Source organism: Protopterus annectens, chromosome 9.part0 (assembly GCF_019279795.1).
Source record: "Protopterus annectens isolate FY-2018-M chromosome 9.part0, PAN1.0, whole genome shotgun sequence".
Taxonomy (NCBI): Eukaryota; Metazoa; Chordata; order Ceratodontiformes; family Protopteridae; genus Protopterus; species Protopterus annectens.
The window spans coordinates 1,245,621,184-1,245,638,097 of NC_056743.1; the positions used below are offsets into that span (position 1 = coordinate 1,245,621,184).

The 16,914-nt window shown below is 42.7% G+C and overlaps 1 protein-coding gene across 1 annotated transcript in view; it reads left to right on the forward strand.

Moving 5' to 3' along the window:
• The window catches only part of LOC122810646 (lysine-specific demethylase 2A-like), a 1,654,939-nt gene that overhangs the window by 150,122 nt on the left and 1,487,903 nt on the right, over positions 1-16,914 (forward strand). Inside the window, exon 7 of the mRNA XM_044082219.1 lies at positions 7,977-8,181. Coding sequence (XP_043938154.1) covers positions 7,977-8,181 — 205 coding nt within the window. The remainder of the gene's footprint in view (positions 1-7,976; positions 8,182-16,914) is intronic.

The following is a 16,914-nucleotide window of genomic DNA, read 5'->3' on the forward strand; positions in this document are numbered from 1 at the left end:
GCAGTCATTACACTTGGATTGAATCCCAAAGCTGAGGTTGGGATGCTGGGCCTAAATAGAATTAGGAGTGGCTGTGAGGCCCTACAGAACTGCAGTGGCAAAACCTGTTCTGGATTTAGAGTAAAGAGGTAAGTGGTTCTGCTTTTTAAAAGTGTGCACTGAAGTTCAAGTTACAGCCTCCAAAATATCCATGGTTGGTACTCCTCTGTGGAAGGCTGCTGAAGTAGCTGCTGCTCTGGTTGAATGTGGCCTAATGCCCTTAGGCACTGATTTCTCATGTTGTGAATATCTGAAACGAATGCAGTGGAATTTCCATTTTGAAATAGTCTGCTTTGAAATGGCCTTTCCTTGTGATCCTGCAGCATATGCTAGTAAAAGTTGCTCAGTCTTCATGAAAGCTTTAGTTTTGTCCAAGTAGAAGCGTATCTGTCTGTGTATGTCCGAAGAATGCAGAAGTCTCTCCCCTTTATTCTGTGGGTTTGGATAATAGGTAGGCAAATGAATGGTTTGGTTAAGAGCCACACTGGACACTACCTTAGGCATAAATGTTAGGTTTGTCCTTAGAGAAACCCTGTCTGGATGGAAAATAATAAAAGGTTCCACAGCGATTATTGCCTGTAACTCTGATACTCTTCTTGCTGAAGTTATTGCTAGGAGCAGAGCTGTTTTCCATGATAAGAATTTTATCTCAGCTGTATTGGCAGGCTCAAAAGGAGGCAGTGTGAGCTTTTCCAAGACAAAATTGAGGTCCCATGCAGGTATTGGTGCTCTCCTTGGAGGTCTTATGTTTTTGGTCCCTCTGAGGTACTGCCTGGGGGGCCCACATGGTAGGAAAATGTGGATGTGAAAAAATAGGTCGGTCCGTATTGTAATGAGCTGAAATGGCATAAGCATGGATCTTAATTGATGAGAAGGATAGGCCTTTGTCCAGCATCTCAGTTAGGTGTTGTAAAATCTGAGGAATATTTGGTACAAGCGTGTCAATTCCTTGTACTTGGTTCCAAGCACACAATCTCTTCCATTTTCTGCATAAGATTTTCTGGTGCTGGGCCTCCTGGCCTCCAAAATAACATCCATAATCGCTTTAGAGAGGTGTGTTCTGAATGGTTACATTATCCGCCATGCAGCCAGATTTAAGGTTCTTAGTTGGCTGTGCAGGTTCTGATTGTTTTATTGGGTCAGTAAATGGGGAATTTGAGGTAATGTCCAGGCTGGGCCTTGAGTCAAGCTCTTTAGGATTGGGTACCAGTGCTGGCGTGGCCAATCCGGGGCAATCAGTATAATTTTTGGCTTCTCTTGTCTAACCTTTAGGAGTACCTTGGGGAGTAGAGGCAGTGGAGTAAAGGCATAAATTGTAACGGTTTTCCAGCTGAAAGACGGCGCACCCACTTTCTATGCTTGTTTGTACTAAGTCCTTGTGCAGAATCTCTGTAGTTGGCAGTTGTGAGTGGAGGCAAATAGATCTATGTCTGGGCATCCCCAATTCCTTGTTATAATGCTAAAGATTTGCGTATCTAGTTTCCACTCATGAGGATCCATGAGGTTTCTGCTTAGTTTGTCTGCCAGAGCATTTGTCTTTCCTGGCAGGAATTGTGCTTGTAGGTGTACCTGATAATTCAGTGCTGTGCTCCACAAAATCATGGCTTGTCTGCAGAGGGGGTATAAAGGTGTGCCTCACTGCTTGTTTATGTACCACATGACTATAGTATTGTCCGTCTTTATCAGCAGTTGTCCCAGATGAAGTAGATCCTTGAAGGCTGTCAGGGCATTCTGTACAGCTAGCATCTCTTTTTGATTGATATGAAGATGCGTTTGGCTTGCGGGCCATGTGCCCTGAATACGTTTTCCTGCCATGTGGACCCCCTAGGGATAATCTGATGCATCTGTTAGTGTCTGCCTGGCTGTGGGTAAAGTGAATGGCTGTCCCTTGTTGTGGTGACAGGCTTGTGCCCACCATCGAAACTCCTGTTGCAGGCAGGGAATGAGAGTAATTAATGTTTCCAGGCTGTGGCAATTTTGAGTCCAAACACTTTTTAGATACCATTGTAGCTTCCTCATATGCAGTCTTACATATGGAATTAGCAGAATGCAGGATGCCATGAAGCCCGAAGCCTACAGAATTTTTCTTGCAGATAACTGGGTCTTTGTTGTCATGCTTTCGAAGTAAGAAGTCAATTGCCTTTGTTTGTCTGGCGAAGCCATCTGGGCAGTTGTATTTAATCTTGCACCCAGGAATATTATCTCTTGAGAGGGTACTAGTTTTTATTTCTTTTTGTTTACTGTGTACCCCAGGCAAATTAGTAATCTTTTTACAAATGCCAGATGCTTTAGTAGAATGTCTTTGTTCTCTGCTTGAATAAGGCAGTCGTCAAAGTAGGGATATATTTGAATTACTCTTTGTCTGCAAAATGCAAATATGGGTGCCAGGCATTTTGTGAAGACCCTGGGCGCAGTAGATAAGCTGAAGGGCAGTGCAGAGAATTGGTAGTGCATTGAGCCAGCTATGAATCTGAGGTATCTTCTGCAAGATTGTCTGATTGGGATATGCAGGTATGCCTCCTCGAGGTCCAAAGTTACAAGCCAAGCCTTGACTGTAGCTGTGCGCCATTTGGTAGGGACAAAACCTGAGGTGAGGCTGTGATTGAACAGTGCACAGAGGTGAGGTGCCAGTTCACTCTGTAGTTCATGTAGAACACAGCCAGGGATATTGTCAGGTCCCATAGAAGCTGTATTCTTGGCCTTGGACAGTGCTGTTTTAACCTGTGCAGCAGTAATACTGGGTACCTGGCAATCTACTTGGCAATGATTGGTCCTTTGGGGAGGAGAGAGGGGTAAATTTGGCACTGAAATATGAAGTATATTGGAAATATCTGTTGGCTTGGTATAGGAGGTACCATTGTGTAGTAGCTCAGAGCAATCTGGGTATTGCCGTGGAGATTTTTTACATAACTATAGAAGACCTTGTGGTTGTCTTTACTATCTGCTGCAGTTCTGTTTTCATAGCTAGCTTTAGAGGATTTGATGAAGGATCTCAACTTTTTGTTGTGGCTTACAAGGGAGTTTTTTCAGTCTTAAGACTTAACCCTATTCTTCATCAGTTTCCTCCTTCTGTTGTAGAGTTTGTTTATGGCAGGGGACCACCAGATTGGCTTCCTTTTTTTTTTTGGAGGAGAGCATCTTGTTTCTATTGAGTATGGCGAGATCCATGCATTTGTGTACGTGTTAGTACAGTGCATTGGTGTATGATTCGGCGGTCGTGCAACTGTTCTCCATTTGCATGGGTGCCGTGAAGTTAGCCATCTCTGTTTTTAGGAGCCCAAAGTTAGCTTTGGAGAAGTTTTTCATGGTATTTTCCTTTGCGGGGGCTGGGGGAGGGATGTAGATTTCCAAGGTGATTAGTTTGTGGTCATATCTAACCAGGGAGGAGCTATTGGTGTAGAACAAACGGTCGCCCATGTTAGTAATAACCAGGTCAAGGATGTTGGTTTTTATCAAACCAGGGAGGGGCTGAATATTGGTGTAGAGCAGTGGTCTGCCATGTTTTTAATGACCAGGTCAAGGATGTTGGTCTGATCTAACCAGGAAGGAGCTGACTATTGGTGTAGAGCAATGGTCGCCCATGTTAGTAATAACCAGTTCAAGGATGTTGCTACCTCTAGTGGGGTTAAGAACAAAGCTGGTCTAGGGCATTGGAATTAATGAACTCCAGGAAACGTTGGACAAGTGTATTGGTACATGAGTAGTTTTCCCAGTTAATTGAGGGGTAGTTGAAGTTGCCTAGTATGAGAGTGTTAGGCTGGACCCTAATATTCTCTTGGGTGCTTAGGAACGTGGAGTGAGTGTCTTGGGACATGGTTGGGGGGGGACCTGTAGCAGGCTACGACCTGAATTGCTGTCTTACCCAATGTTAGCTGCACCTGAAGTATCTCTGATGCGTTATGTTGGGCTACCCGTCTGGAGGTGTGCATATCCTTTATAAATATGGAAACACCACTGCCTTTGGAGTTTCAGTCCAAGTTAAGGTGTGGAAAGAGTTGTAGCCTGGTAGTGTCGAGGTGCTTTCTGCTGCCTTGAACCAGATCTCTGTTACAGCACAAATGTTGATGTTCTCCATTTTAAGGAGTGCTTCCAGCGAGTGCATTTTGAGATTTAGACTTCTAGCATTGAGCAGCATGACCCTCAGATTACATTTGTTTGTAGCTGTTATGGTGGTAATTTGGTCTTTGGACCACCGCCTAAAATGACACTATAGGGGTGGCAAGAGCCTTGGCCTGTATTCAGAAGCCCAGGGGTGACAGATGCAGGCCATCTCTGGCAAAGCATCGAGGTCTGTCAGTCATGTCATCCCAGGCAGATACTGGATCCCCTTAGAATGACACCAGAAACTTAGTTGTTGAAATCACTCATTTTCTGCTTGTACTGTGGTGTCATTCTAGGTGATGGAAGGATGCTGCTCAGGGCTAGTGTCAGCTCCTCCACGTCCCTTTTCATGTAATCCAGGGAGGTATATCTCAGGTTATTCACACCCATACGTACAATGTCATATTTGTACTTGTTGTTGAGGGACTTGAGTGCGTACGTTGTGGCAGATCCTGGCACCTGACAGTCGGATGACTGTTGCTTTCTCCTTATTCAACCTAGTGAGTGGGACATCAGTGTACCTCACTATCGAGTCACTTACGACTAGTGTGTTTGGCATGCTGTTTTGCATTAGGGGCTTTGTTTGAGTGGCACACTTTAGGAGAGTTGTGTCTCGTGATTAGTGTTGTGGTGGTAGAATGGGTTTCTGCCTTGGATGTCTCTGCTGTTTGGTTAGATTTTTATTGTGAACCTCTACGAAAGTGGGTATGTGGTTTCTGTTTTTATGTGAAGGCAGTGCTGGTGTGTCTTCTGGAGGGCTGTGTGTTCCATGTGGTACAAGTGCTTGACCAGCTATTCCGGTCTTGGCTGGAGAATGTGTGGCTTCCAATTTGGATATACAAGTGCATCTCTTGCAAGTCTGATTGTTGGGAGGTAAGAGGAGAGGGTTGTCTGTGTACAATGGGCATCCTGAGGCAATGTAGCAACTGCCTGAAGTGCACCAGGTTAATAGGAGAAAGCACAGGGAACTAACATTTAGACATCCCTGGAGGGGGTGAGCATTAATAAGTACTTGGATCCGTTTCCTTGTAGAACGTTTAGTGCTGGTAGCACTGTTGTGTGCTACAATAATTGCTACAAGAAATCTGGTAAAGTGCTAGACTAATAAGCTAGTAAAAGTGCAGGAGAGGAGAGAACTAGTAGAGCTAAGGGAAAATTTGAAGAGCAGACTTTGGCACTGCTCAGATGTTTATACACAGTTCTGGATATACAGCAAGTCTGTATCTGGACTAGACTAGTTACAGGAAAGGCATAGGGAACAGCGGCGTTTAAAACCAACAAGTTGAGAGAGATGGAAAAACTGCCCAAACGGCCAATCTACATTTGCTGGGTCAGAAACCTCTCTTGTGGTAGATAGGCTTACCTAGTGCTTACCACTCCCCCTGACAAGCTTAGACGGCTTCTCTGCAACAGAGAGAGGTTTGTGGGGCTCCGAAGCTTACGAACAGTCCTGGATACAGCAGATCTCTGTCTGGACTAGACTAGTTGCAGAAAAGGCGGGAAACAAGCGCAAATATGTGCTTTAAACCAGAATGTTGAAAGACATGGAAAAAACTGCCCAAATTGCCAATAAACCACAATTTCTGGACAGAAACCACTCTCCTTGTGGTAAATAGTCTACCTAGTGCTTACCACTCCCACTGATAAGCTAGAAGGCTTCCCTCCAACACATAAAGGCTTGGGGTGCTCAGAAGCTTGCATACAGTCGTGGGTGCAGCAGATCTGTATCTGGACTAGACTATTTTCTGGAAAAGTGGGAAACTAGGTTTTTTTTTTTTTTTTTTTACAGAAAGGCAGCTAAAACAGCACTAAAAACAATTCAAGTGTAGTGCAAGCTAGCACACGAGTGTGTAGCAATATTAGAGCAAATAAATGCAATTTATTCAAACTGTATTCTGAACTGAATTTGATTATTTTTATTCAACTGTGAAGAATTAAAAAGTGCTAAAAAATATACTTAGCTGAGAAACTGAACACAAGGAGAGTGTAGCAAAAAATGTTTTTATTAAAGTGGAAAGGGAGAAAGCAGGAACAGAAGATATTTGAATACATTTTGGAGGGATGTCCAGTTCTTTGCAACGTCTCTGTCGTCCCATATTTTCTCCACTTTTTGATGACTGACTTCACTGTGTTCCATGGTATATCTAATGCTGTGGAAATTGTTTTGTACTCTTCTGATTGATACCCTTCAACAATGAGATCCCTTTGATGCTTTGTAAGCTTTCTGCAAATCATGACTTTTGCTGTAGCAGGCAACTGAGTAAATGTCAGGAAAATCCTACTTGGACAGCTGAACTTTATTTGGGGTTAATCAGTCTCTTTAATTGATGGCAGGTGTGTACCCAAGAAGACTGAATGCTGTAATTAAATCAAAAGGTGCTTCAACAAAGTATTTAAGGGTGTGCACACTTATGCAGTCAGCTTGTTGTACGTTTTTTATTTTTATATATTTTTTCCTAACATTCGTTTTTCAATTAAATTGTACAGATCATAGATCACATTAAAGGTGGGAAAAGTTTTGAAATTATTTTTTGTGGTCTCATTTTTTTATATCACAAAAACCTGGCATTTTAACAGGGGTGTGTACACTTTTTTATATCCACTGTACATATATTATGATATCTGAATTAAATATATACGTTTTAGTAGAGGACATTGCCACATCAATGGTTAAACCAGCTGACTCATTTTAAGAAAAATAAGGGAAATGTGAATGAGCTATTAAATCATTGAATGGCACACCACAGTGCTGAGTAGGCCCTGAGATTAGGTCTGGGAGCAGCCATTATCTGTTGGCTTTTGTAAAGAAGGGAGAGAAGTGTTGTAAATGTTTCTGGCTGCTATGCATTGCCATACAACCTCTAAATGTGTACTGTAGCAGTCTCCCTCCTGTTTAATTTTTGTTGGCCAACTATGACCGTTTGATGTTTTACTATGTGTGGTTTTGCTGAAAGGAACTTTGAGGGTTTATGTTCGGCGAGTGGCCGTTCGATGAACTTGCCATTTGATGGCCGAGTATAGACCTGTTTTTTTATTTTATGATGTCCTGTATTGAATGCTGAAAAGATTTGGCTTCTAGAAATTAGCTTACACACCTTAACATATAAAGAGTAGCAGTTTGTGGTGGTCTTGGGTGACCCCAGAAATGTGACACATTTACCTGTGTGCAGAGCATGAAAAGTGCATGAACTCCCTGATTAAGTTCCAACTTAGAGTCCTTGAATATGTACGATTCTGTGAATTCACCCCCCACTACCTCAGCCCCTGCCTTTGACATCAGGTTCTTGGTTTGTTCCACTTGCTGTTCCTTTCCTTCCTTTGGTAGCTTTTATATTTTGAGTGATAGCCTGATAGATAGATAGTCCTGCCAAGCATACAAGGGAGAGAGAACCTCAAGCATGTCTAGGTGTGCATGGCTTCATCAGTTGGAAAGGAGCTAGAGGCATTGGACTGATGTACATAAATTATTTTAATTTGGGTCTTTTGGGATGTTCCAACAACTTCACTCCTGCAGCTTTCTCACATCCATATGTACAGCTGTTTGATGTCTTCCTTGTGATTTGCAATTTGAAGTTCAGTTTGATCTCCCCATGGTTTTAGGGTCAGATGAAGTAGGTGAGCTTTCCTCAGCCACTGAAACCTGTTTCTCTGGCTAGTCGTCTAGTGCTTAGGATGCAACTTAACTTAGTCCACTTACTGGTGGAGATGATTATTTGTCCTGTATGTTGTTAAGCTGAGTGCTCTAGCATCAGTGTTTCTCTGTTGCAGCAGTGTAAGGTTTTTTTTGTATAAATGTCTGATCCTGTATGGTATGCTCCAGAACCATTTGTATCTAGTGATATGGCACTTTGTTCATTTGCAGGGAGCCGTCGAATGGTGGATGTGATGGATGTAAATACACAAAAGGGTATTGAAATGACAATGGCACAATGGGCCAAGTACTATGAAACTCCTGAGGAGGAACGTGAAAAACTTTATAATGTTATTAGTCTGGAGTTCAGCCATACCAAACTAGAAAACCTTGTACAGAGACCTTCTACGGTACGTTAAATTTTCACTCTAGTTTTATTTGTTTGGACATACCATCACTGAAATTAAATTCTATCAAGTTACATTCAAATGCATGCTGTAATGAGCAGTTCTCTGATACTGAAATATAACTGTTTAAAGAATGTTTGATTTCCAGGGATTGAAAGTTGCTTGCTTGTTTTGTACAGTTTTTGAACAACTGCCGTTGAGTTATCTGAAATCGTATTACTGTGTACAAAGCTACATGTTTTCTTTGACAAGCATAACCAATTCTGTAAGCGTATGTTGGTTTGTACATGGATATATGCTTTTTACCATTTAGGTAAGCCCAAGTCGTCATGGTCTGAAGGATTGTAGCACACTAGACCTGTTTTTCAGCTGCTTATTTAAGATCTTGATAAGTCATTACTTGCAGGTTAATAGGTAGTTACTAGGCATGTGCTTCAGAAGACTATTGAGCAGCCTAGCCCATTTTTGAAATTGCTGCAAGGCACTGTCTAAGTGACTTGCTCAGAGTTGTACAGAAGGCAAATGGAAGCTGAGGGAATAAAGCCCTGTACTACAGAAAGCAGCTCATTAACAGCTTCAATTCTGTTAATTGCCAGACTGCTTCAGTAATAGGTTCATAGGTAGGCACTAGGCTATTGGCCCTAAGGCCTATACAAGCCTAGCCAAAAAGGTACCCTGGCTTTCGTCACCCAAGAAAATTATTTTCCTGTGCCTCTGTCAAGCATAGCCACAGAAGTGATTACCCGGGGTGAATTAAGCATTTACCCACGTCTGGGTGTGGGTAATGCTGGATTTACCCATGGTTGGTGTGGTTTGGTCACAAGGGCTTATTTTTCTTAAATAATGGCATTGTATAATGCCCCGTGCTGCCCTTCTGCAGCTATCTGCTATTCTGCGGCAGTTCTGATGTACTAACTAGTGCTAACTTTACCCCCATCTCACCCCCTAAAGGGCCCAGGAAGAATGCAGAGTCCCTGTAATCACAACTACGCAGGTAAAAGCTGCACTCTTTAAAGCTAAAAACACAACATCCATGGGACCGGACAACATCCCAGGCTGCGTTTTACACGAATTTCAGAACTAACTGGCTCCCCACTTAAGCACCATGTTCAATAATAGCCTCGCATCAGGCTTTGTGCCCACTGAATGGCGCACAGCAACAGTTGTACCACTCCACAAAGGGGGAGCCACCACTGATCCCGGGAACTATCGACCTATTAGCCTGACTAGCCTGGTCTGCAAGGCCATGGAACGTATCATCATGGAACTCCTAAACAAAGACATTGGTAACCTCCAAACTCTGGCTCCCACACAGTTTGGGTTTGTGAAAGGCAGATCATGCCTCCTGAACCTGATCGATTTCTTTGAGGCAGTCACCAAAGCCGTGGATGAGGGTAAGGTGGTTCACACAGCCTATCTTGACCTTGCCAAAGCTTTTGACACCATCCCCATTCTGGAATTATAGGTAAACTCACTAAACTAGGTATAAATCCCTACGTCACAAGATGGGTTGCCAACTGGCTCACTGACTGAACCCACACTAAAAGTTGCAGACTCCAAATCTGACTTCAAAATAGTGACAAGTGGAGTACCACAGGATTCCATCCTGGGACCTGAAGCTGCATGAGCCAGCAGGGGCATTTGGAAGGGGATGAGAAGCAAACGCAGTAAGGCATCCATATCTGGTTTAAAAAAATTATCAGTAAGGAACCTTTGAGGGTGTTCATATGTTGCAAGTACCTGGGCAGGTACCTGCCAAGGGGGGGGGGGGGCATTGTGCTCATTGTTGGGTCTGATAAAGGCCGAGTACGATGGTACTAAAACTTTCTTGGACCTGGATGCCACACCCTTGCTAATGAGTTGGGCAGGATAGAATGATTTTCTTACTGTCTTGGCTGAGTGTTGGTCAAAGGCCAGACTACTCTATTAAGTTTACCCCAGATCCCCAACTACCTGGGCAACTCTTCAGGATGTTTATCAGTGGAGTAATTTGCTTGGGTGAATGATTTCCCAAGACTATAATGCATGTCTTCACATTGAGTTTGTTTGAGACTGGCATCAGTAAATTTGTTTGTGTTGGACCTTGTTTGTTGGTGTCTAGGGGGAAATCTATGATAGCTCCTGAATTAGTTATCGGTGAACTTGGCAAGCCAGAGGCCTTTGGCATTAAGAAAATATTGTTTTTGTCTGACTAAAATCGGCCTTTCCCATTTAAGAAACCTGGTATGTATTTTTTTTTTTTAACAAAATTGGAAGTTTCTTGTCAGGGATTACTATTTTAGCAACCCGTGTTATTGAGCTAATTGGAGGCTATTTTGTGAAAAATGTTCTGCTTGTGTAAACTTTTGTTTTTGTGACTAAAAGGTTTATTTTGAGATGGGCAGGGAATGTGTTCATAGTATAGTGTAATGCTTATGTTAACTTCATGACGATCTACCTGCCATCTTCTTTTGCTGCCAGTGTTTTTGACTTTGTGTGAAAGGAGTACTAGCACTTTATTCTGAGAGCAGTGGGGTCTGGTGATTCCTGGCTCACACAGCTTAATGCCGAGTCTTTGGCCTTGCTTCTGCTCCTGACAGGTGTGTGAACTGTAATGGCATCGAGACTCCTCTGCTTCAAGATGTCTGCTCCAGGCCTCGGTTTGGGCTCATCTGGTTAAGTCAGCGCTCAGCCCCAGCAATTTATGCTTAGGCAGGGATATGCTTGTCTCCAGAGTTGAATTCCAGCAATTTATGCTTAGGCAGGGATATGCTTGTCTCCAGAGTTGAATTCCCAGGGTCTGACAGATTTCTGATTTCCATTTGAAGCCATGGAAATTATAATAGCTTCAAGACTTCCTGCAGGGTTCTGTAGGCACCTGCTTCTTCCTCTGGTGCCTACTTGCTTGTTTCTAAGCCTTCATTTCATGGTTCAGAGACCTTGCAGACCAAATATCCTCAGAGCGCACTGACAGACTCTTCCATTGACTCTGATCAGACGGAGAGATCCGCAGAAAGAGAAGATACAAAAGGAGACGTGTGGGCACTGACTTAGATGATTGAGAGAGTTCGCCACAATCCTCTCTTGAAGGCGCCATTTTCAGTGAAATCCTTAAGTTAATGAGAAAGAGGTGGTTTGCCTACATTGCACTCTGTCAGGATATAAAGTAATGTTTGAGGCATATGGAGCTGCTTCATCTACCTCCTTGGTGGCCTTTCCAGAAGATGATCTTATGGACCTGGTTTCTAGGAGGGTATGGCAGGAACCCTATATGGTGGAAGACATACCTAGCAAACCAGGCAAAATTCTGTGTTTTCCTGAAGGTAAGCATTTCTGGGAAAAGGGTCCTCTGGTTGACTTCGTGATCAGTGCAGTTGCCACTGTGAAGGGTCTGAATGGAGAGATGATAAAATCAGCAAGCAGAGGAAAGTGGTAGTGCTGGGTTTAACTTCATTCTCAAGTCTTATGTACCTTTATGAGGTGGACACAGTTTTTACAAAACCTCACCAAGACGACATGGATATAGACTGTATTTTATACAGCATATGTCACGGATAGAAGTAGGTTAAAAAGCTGGATGCGCAAGTCCTTGGATAACGGTGCCCAATTCTGATAGGCGCACTGGTGCCAGGACTAGAAAATGACAGTGTAGAATCCTCAAGACACGGAAACATTCCTACAATGGGGTTAGGCCAGGCTCAGGGAAGGATGGCCCTGCTTGTTGTAGATGTAGCAGTCCACAAAAACCACTAACTGACAGACCAAAGAACAGCCATAAAGATGATAGATTGGACTATTGAGGATTAAAAAGAAATGTTCTATTGTTACTGTTAAGCAGAAAGCCCAGAATTTCCAGACAGATGTACAAAAAGATTGAGAGAAATTAAAAGAAAAGAAAAATACTTGCACAAGAAAAACAGTCAAAAGTTTCAAATTCAGATATGTGCTCATTAATACAACAGATTTATGAAAAGCATTATATTGACCCTGAAACCTTGGAGTGTTTAGAAAAAGAAGCGACTGAGGAAGTGTGAAAATATAAAGAACAAAATCTAGAAATTTTTGAAAGGTATAAGAAAGAAATATGGACATGGGAAAGGGAGAGATCTGATACGGTGCAATATTTATGCAAAGGAGAAAGTCAAATTAATCAGTACAAAAAAGCAGCTCCTAAGATATTTAGAGAAATGTAGGCAAAGGCACCCCGATATTAAAAACTTCATAATACAGAAAATAAGATCACAAAAGGGGACTGTATGACAAGATTAGTAAAGTAGAAATCGAAAAAAAAATAGAAGCTGAAGTTATGGAGTACTTGTGAAGTGAAGGGCTCAGACCTCTCAACTGTCCCGAATTACTCTGTTTTTACCGAGTTTTGGGGTCCAGATAAAGGGGTGCCACGATTCCCCAAGTGGCACCCCTTCAATTCCGATTTATTTGCACTGTTTTTTTATTTTTTTAACTTTTGCGCTTTGTGAGCTGACGTCATTACGTGTGTGATGACATCAGCTCCACCAGCCTGTCAGACTTCAGCTCGCACATACCACATATTTCCGGCTCTGGTTCAAATGCTTTTGCGAGCGGCAATTACCAGAACCGGAAATGGTTTCGCTGACTGGATGACTGATCTATTTTAGCAAAGAAGACAAGCCGGAAAGGATTTTGCTGGCTGGATCTATTTAATTAGCAGAGAAGATGCTCGATGAAAGGAGTTTGAAGACACTGGCTGGATTATTTATTTAGAAGATGATTGCGAGCTGGGATTTTATTTAGAAGAAGACGGACGTTCGCTGGATGTAATTAGAGGTAAGGTGTGTGTGATACACGCACAAGCACTTTCTGATACAAGTCCTGGGAACTCTATTTTATGAAACAGAAGTACACTGTTCCATTTCAGGGGAAAAATTGAAAAAAAAAAATATGTATATGTAGCATTCATTTTCATAGTTATTGATTCAGAAAATGTGCACTAAAGGCAGTATAATTTTCCCATACAACTATGTGTATATGCTTTCATTAAGAAAGGCAGCAAACGTTTTTGCAAATGTTACACTTTCATTTATTTTATAGCTATGGCTTTTTGGATGTATCCTCTAATTGACCTCTTGACAGGAACAGATACATGACAAAAAGCAGGAAGTTGGCCTTCCCCAACATTCGTCTCTGTCAGTATTTGTTGTTACTTGATGTATGGCTAGTATGTATTTGGAGTTACTCATTTGCAGAATCTACTAGAAAACTAAGTGGATCATATGATAAAAAGGAAGATCTAAATCTGAGAAGTGTTACTTATTACATTTTTCCTTAAACTGTGTTTGATCTGTGACACTGGTTTGCTCCATTCCTGCTCACCAGTATCGCCGGCTGATTATATCCTTAATTCCTTTTCTGACTTTTGACCTGCTGTCCTTTATTCATCCATCCAGCCATTTAACCATGTTTGAGAAGGGGACAGTGGTTTCTCTTTAATTTGTCAGCAGTGCACAAAGTAAAGTGGCTATTTGAAATGAGTTCGGTCAGGTATGATATTTACTGAGTTTGTTTTGTGTTTGTTTTTCTGTTACCTACATGCTGGTACAGCAGTTTCTGCCTTATCTGGATGAGAAGAGTACTGTTAGTAACATGGTGACACTGACATGATCTGTCTGCTTCCATGATTATTGTGTGAGAACAATACTATGAGTATCACAGTACTGACGTGATTTGCCTACTCCATACTCTGAGTTATACAGTGCCATATGATCTACCTGCTGCTGCATTACCTCTTTCAGAGCAATACTCTGAGAAATATGGTGACGCATGATCTGCCTGTTGCTGTGTTACCTGTTTCTGAGCAATACTTTGAGTAATATGGTGTGTGTGTGTGTGTGTGTGTGTGTGTGTGTGTGTGTGTGTGTGTGTGTGTGTGTGTGTATATGCATGTATGTGATGAGTCTGTGTATGTTTGAGTATGTACAGAGAATTGCTAGCTGTCAGATGTCACACACTCACATACACACATTCTTGGGGACTGGGGGGAGGCGTATGACAAAGTGGGATTAGTGAAAGCAGGTTTTCTGACTTAAGGCTACATTCAGTAAGATGTTTCTGATTTGAAAAATAATTTAAAATGTGTCTGTCTATTTTGGTGTTTGGGCGACACAATCTTGAAGGGAAATGGAGGATTACTCTTCCAAGCTACAGTATCTGAAATTTCGTAGTTTAAACTTTAGCTTTTTTAGAAACAAGCATTTGACTATGATCTAGTAAGAGTTATTTTTGGGTTACATATGTATATTAACCTCAAAATGTACAGGCAAATTAATTCTGTATTTGTTGGACCAAATGGGAAAGCATGTAAAAGGAAGTTTTATTACAGAGATTTTTTTTTTTGGGAATAAATTACAATTTGGCACATACTGTAAGGATATCAACATTCTCCAGGCTATTTAAAGATAATCCATTTTTGGGTCATGTATATTAAACTAAGGTTTTTGAGTAGATGTTCAATGTTGGCAAATAGGCCTTAATACAGGTTACTGCATACAGATGAACATGTTGCAGGCATGGGGAGCATGGGTTCTGTCTCAGAAAAATTTGATTTGTACTGAGTTGCGAAAGGAGTAGTCTATTGAGAAGTTCAGGTGTTTGAAAGGAGAACATAAGTTGGCCTAGCAAGTACCACTCCCTGTATTTCATGTACGTTATGGTAGGTGACTTTGGTTGTGGTATGGGTTATAATGCTGTTTCAATGAATGTGAGTTTCAAGGGCAGAGAAGTTTTAATGCCAAGTCTATTTTCATTGTGAAACAGTATTGCTTTGATGTCTTTCAAGAATGCAACTGCAGTCATAACATGTGGGTTGTCCTGCCTCAGGCAGCCCTCGGTCGGCCGGATTCCAAAGTCTGGGTCCGACGTCGGCTGATGTCGCATTTCTCTCCGACGTCAGAGCGGCTGGAGTACATAAGCATCAGCCGACGCCATTTTCTTCAGTCTTTCTTGCCGCGGTGCCCGAAGCAGAAGCAGTTCGCAAGTGCCGGTCGGTCAGCTCCTGTATTCTACGATACCGAAGTCATCGAAAAAGCTAAGTACCCCATTGGGGACCTTTTCTTGCCTCGGCTGATGTCAGAAATTACTGAAAAAGTTAACAATTGTCTTTTTTGTGGTAAACAAATACCTCATAAGGATTTCCACTCTTACTGCCTCCCTTGCCTGGGCCCAGACCACGACGTCTCTGCCTGTGTAGCTTGTGCTCGCTTCAACAAGCGCACTCTCAGGCGCCGGGCGGAGTTCGCTGAAGATTTTTTCGGCGATAAATTTGCCTACACCATGCCGTCGGATCTTACGACATTGCAAACACCCAAAAAGCGAAAAGACCGGGACCGACATCCTCGGCCCGTGTCTACCACCGACTCCACGCCAAAATCTAGCACGAGTGCTCCGGTTCCCTCTGAGACTGTCTCCCCACCGCTCCGAACCGAAGACACCGCATTACCGACGACACCGATTCCAGACATTACTCCGACGCCAGTTATAGACTTTCCTCCGGATACCGAAACCGAGGAAATGCCCGAGACCATTGCTGTAGACAAGGTCACTCCTGCACGTGGAGCTGCCAGGCCTCCTATGGCCATGTCTATTAAGGTCTACACTAGGGCTAAGGCAGCCAGCAAAACAAAGCATATTACTTCTAAATCCTTACCTCAGCCGACTCCGGAGACACAAATTATGTCCATGGCGGCTGATTTAATTTCCATGATTAGAGGTTCACAGGCCCATCCTGAGAGAGCATCCCAGCCTCCTCCTGATAAAAGTTCCCAGGTTGAACCCTCTGACCCTACTCCTTCAGATGAAGACTCTGAGGGCTCTGTCCACTCTGATAGCCAGGAAGAGCTCTTCCAGACTTATGAGGACTCGGATGCAGAAGATTCCATCCCTTCGGCCTCCCTCCTGAGGATATTTCTTTTGGGGAAGTTCTGCACACCATGAGGGAACATTTCAAGTGGCAGGGTCAGGAATATTCTGATTCTAGGAAACGCCTTAGGACTTTCCTTAAGAAGCCTCTGCACAGGCCCTTAGCTATTCCTCCTGTACTTGATGTTCTGGATGATTTGTATTCTGACTCTAGTGCTACCCCTGATTCTCTTCCTCCTGCTCCAGCCAAGCCAGACAGGTATTACAGGGTCCCAGAAACTCATTCCCATTTATTCAGGGCCCATTCTGCTGATTTGGAAACTATTTCACAGGGGCCTAAAGGAGTTTCAGCCTCCACCTCAAAAAATCCCTTGCCCTCCAACAGGGAAGCAAGGTCATTAGAGAGATGGGGCAAAAAGGTTTACACATCCACTACCTTATCTATGAGAGCTTTAAATTGCCTTTTTCATATGTTACAATATCAGGATTATCTCTTAGAAGATTTGCAAAAAACATTAGCTTCTCCTGATCCTTTAGACAGGAAGACTTTGCCGGAAGCTGTACATAACACTCAGCAAGTAAGCAATCACTTCCTGCAGTGTGGATATGATGCACTGTGGAAGCTTCATGTAGGGCAGCTATGACGGGCAGTGATTCGTAGACATGCTTGGTTAAAAGGTCAACCTCTACCAGATCATGTAAAAGCAAAACTTCTGGATGCACCTTTGGAAAAGAACAAGCTTTTTGGTGCAAATGCTAAGGATGTGTTAAAGACCATCGAAGAAAAAGCAAAATCAGTTCAGACTGTGAAAGATTTCTTCCAGGTTCAGCCCCCCAGATTCAGTAGGAATTGGCCTTCAAAAA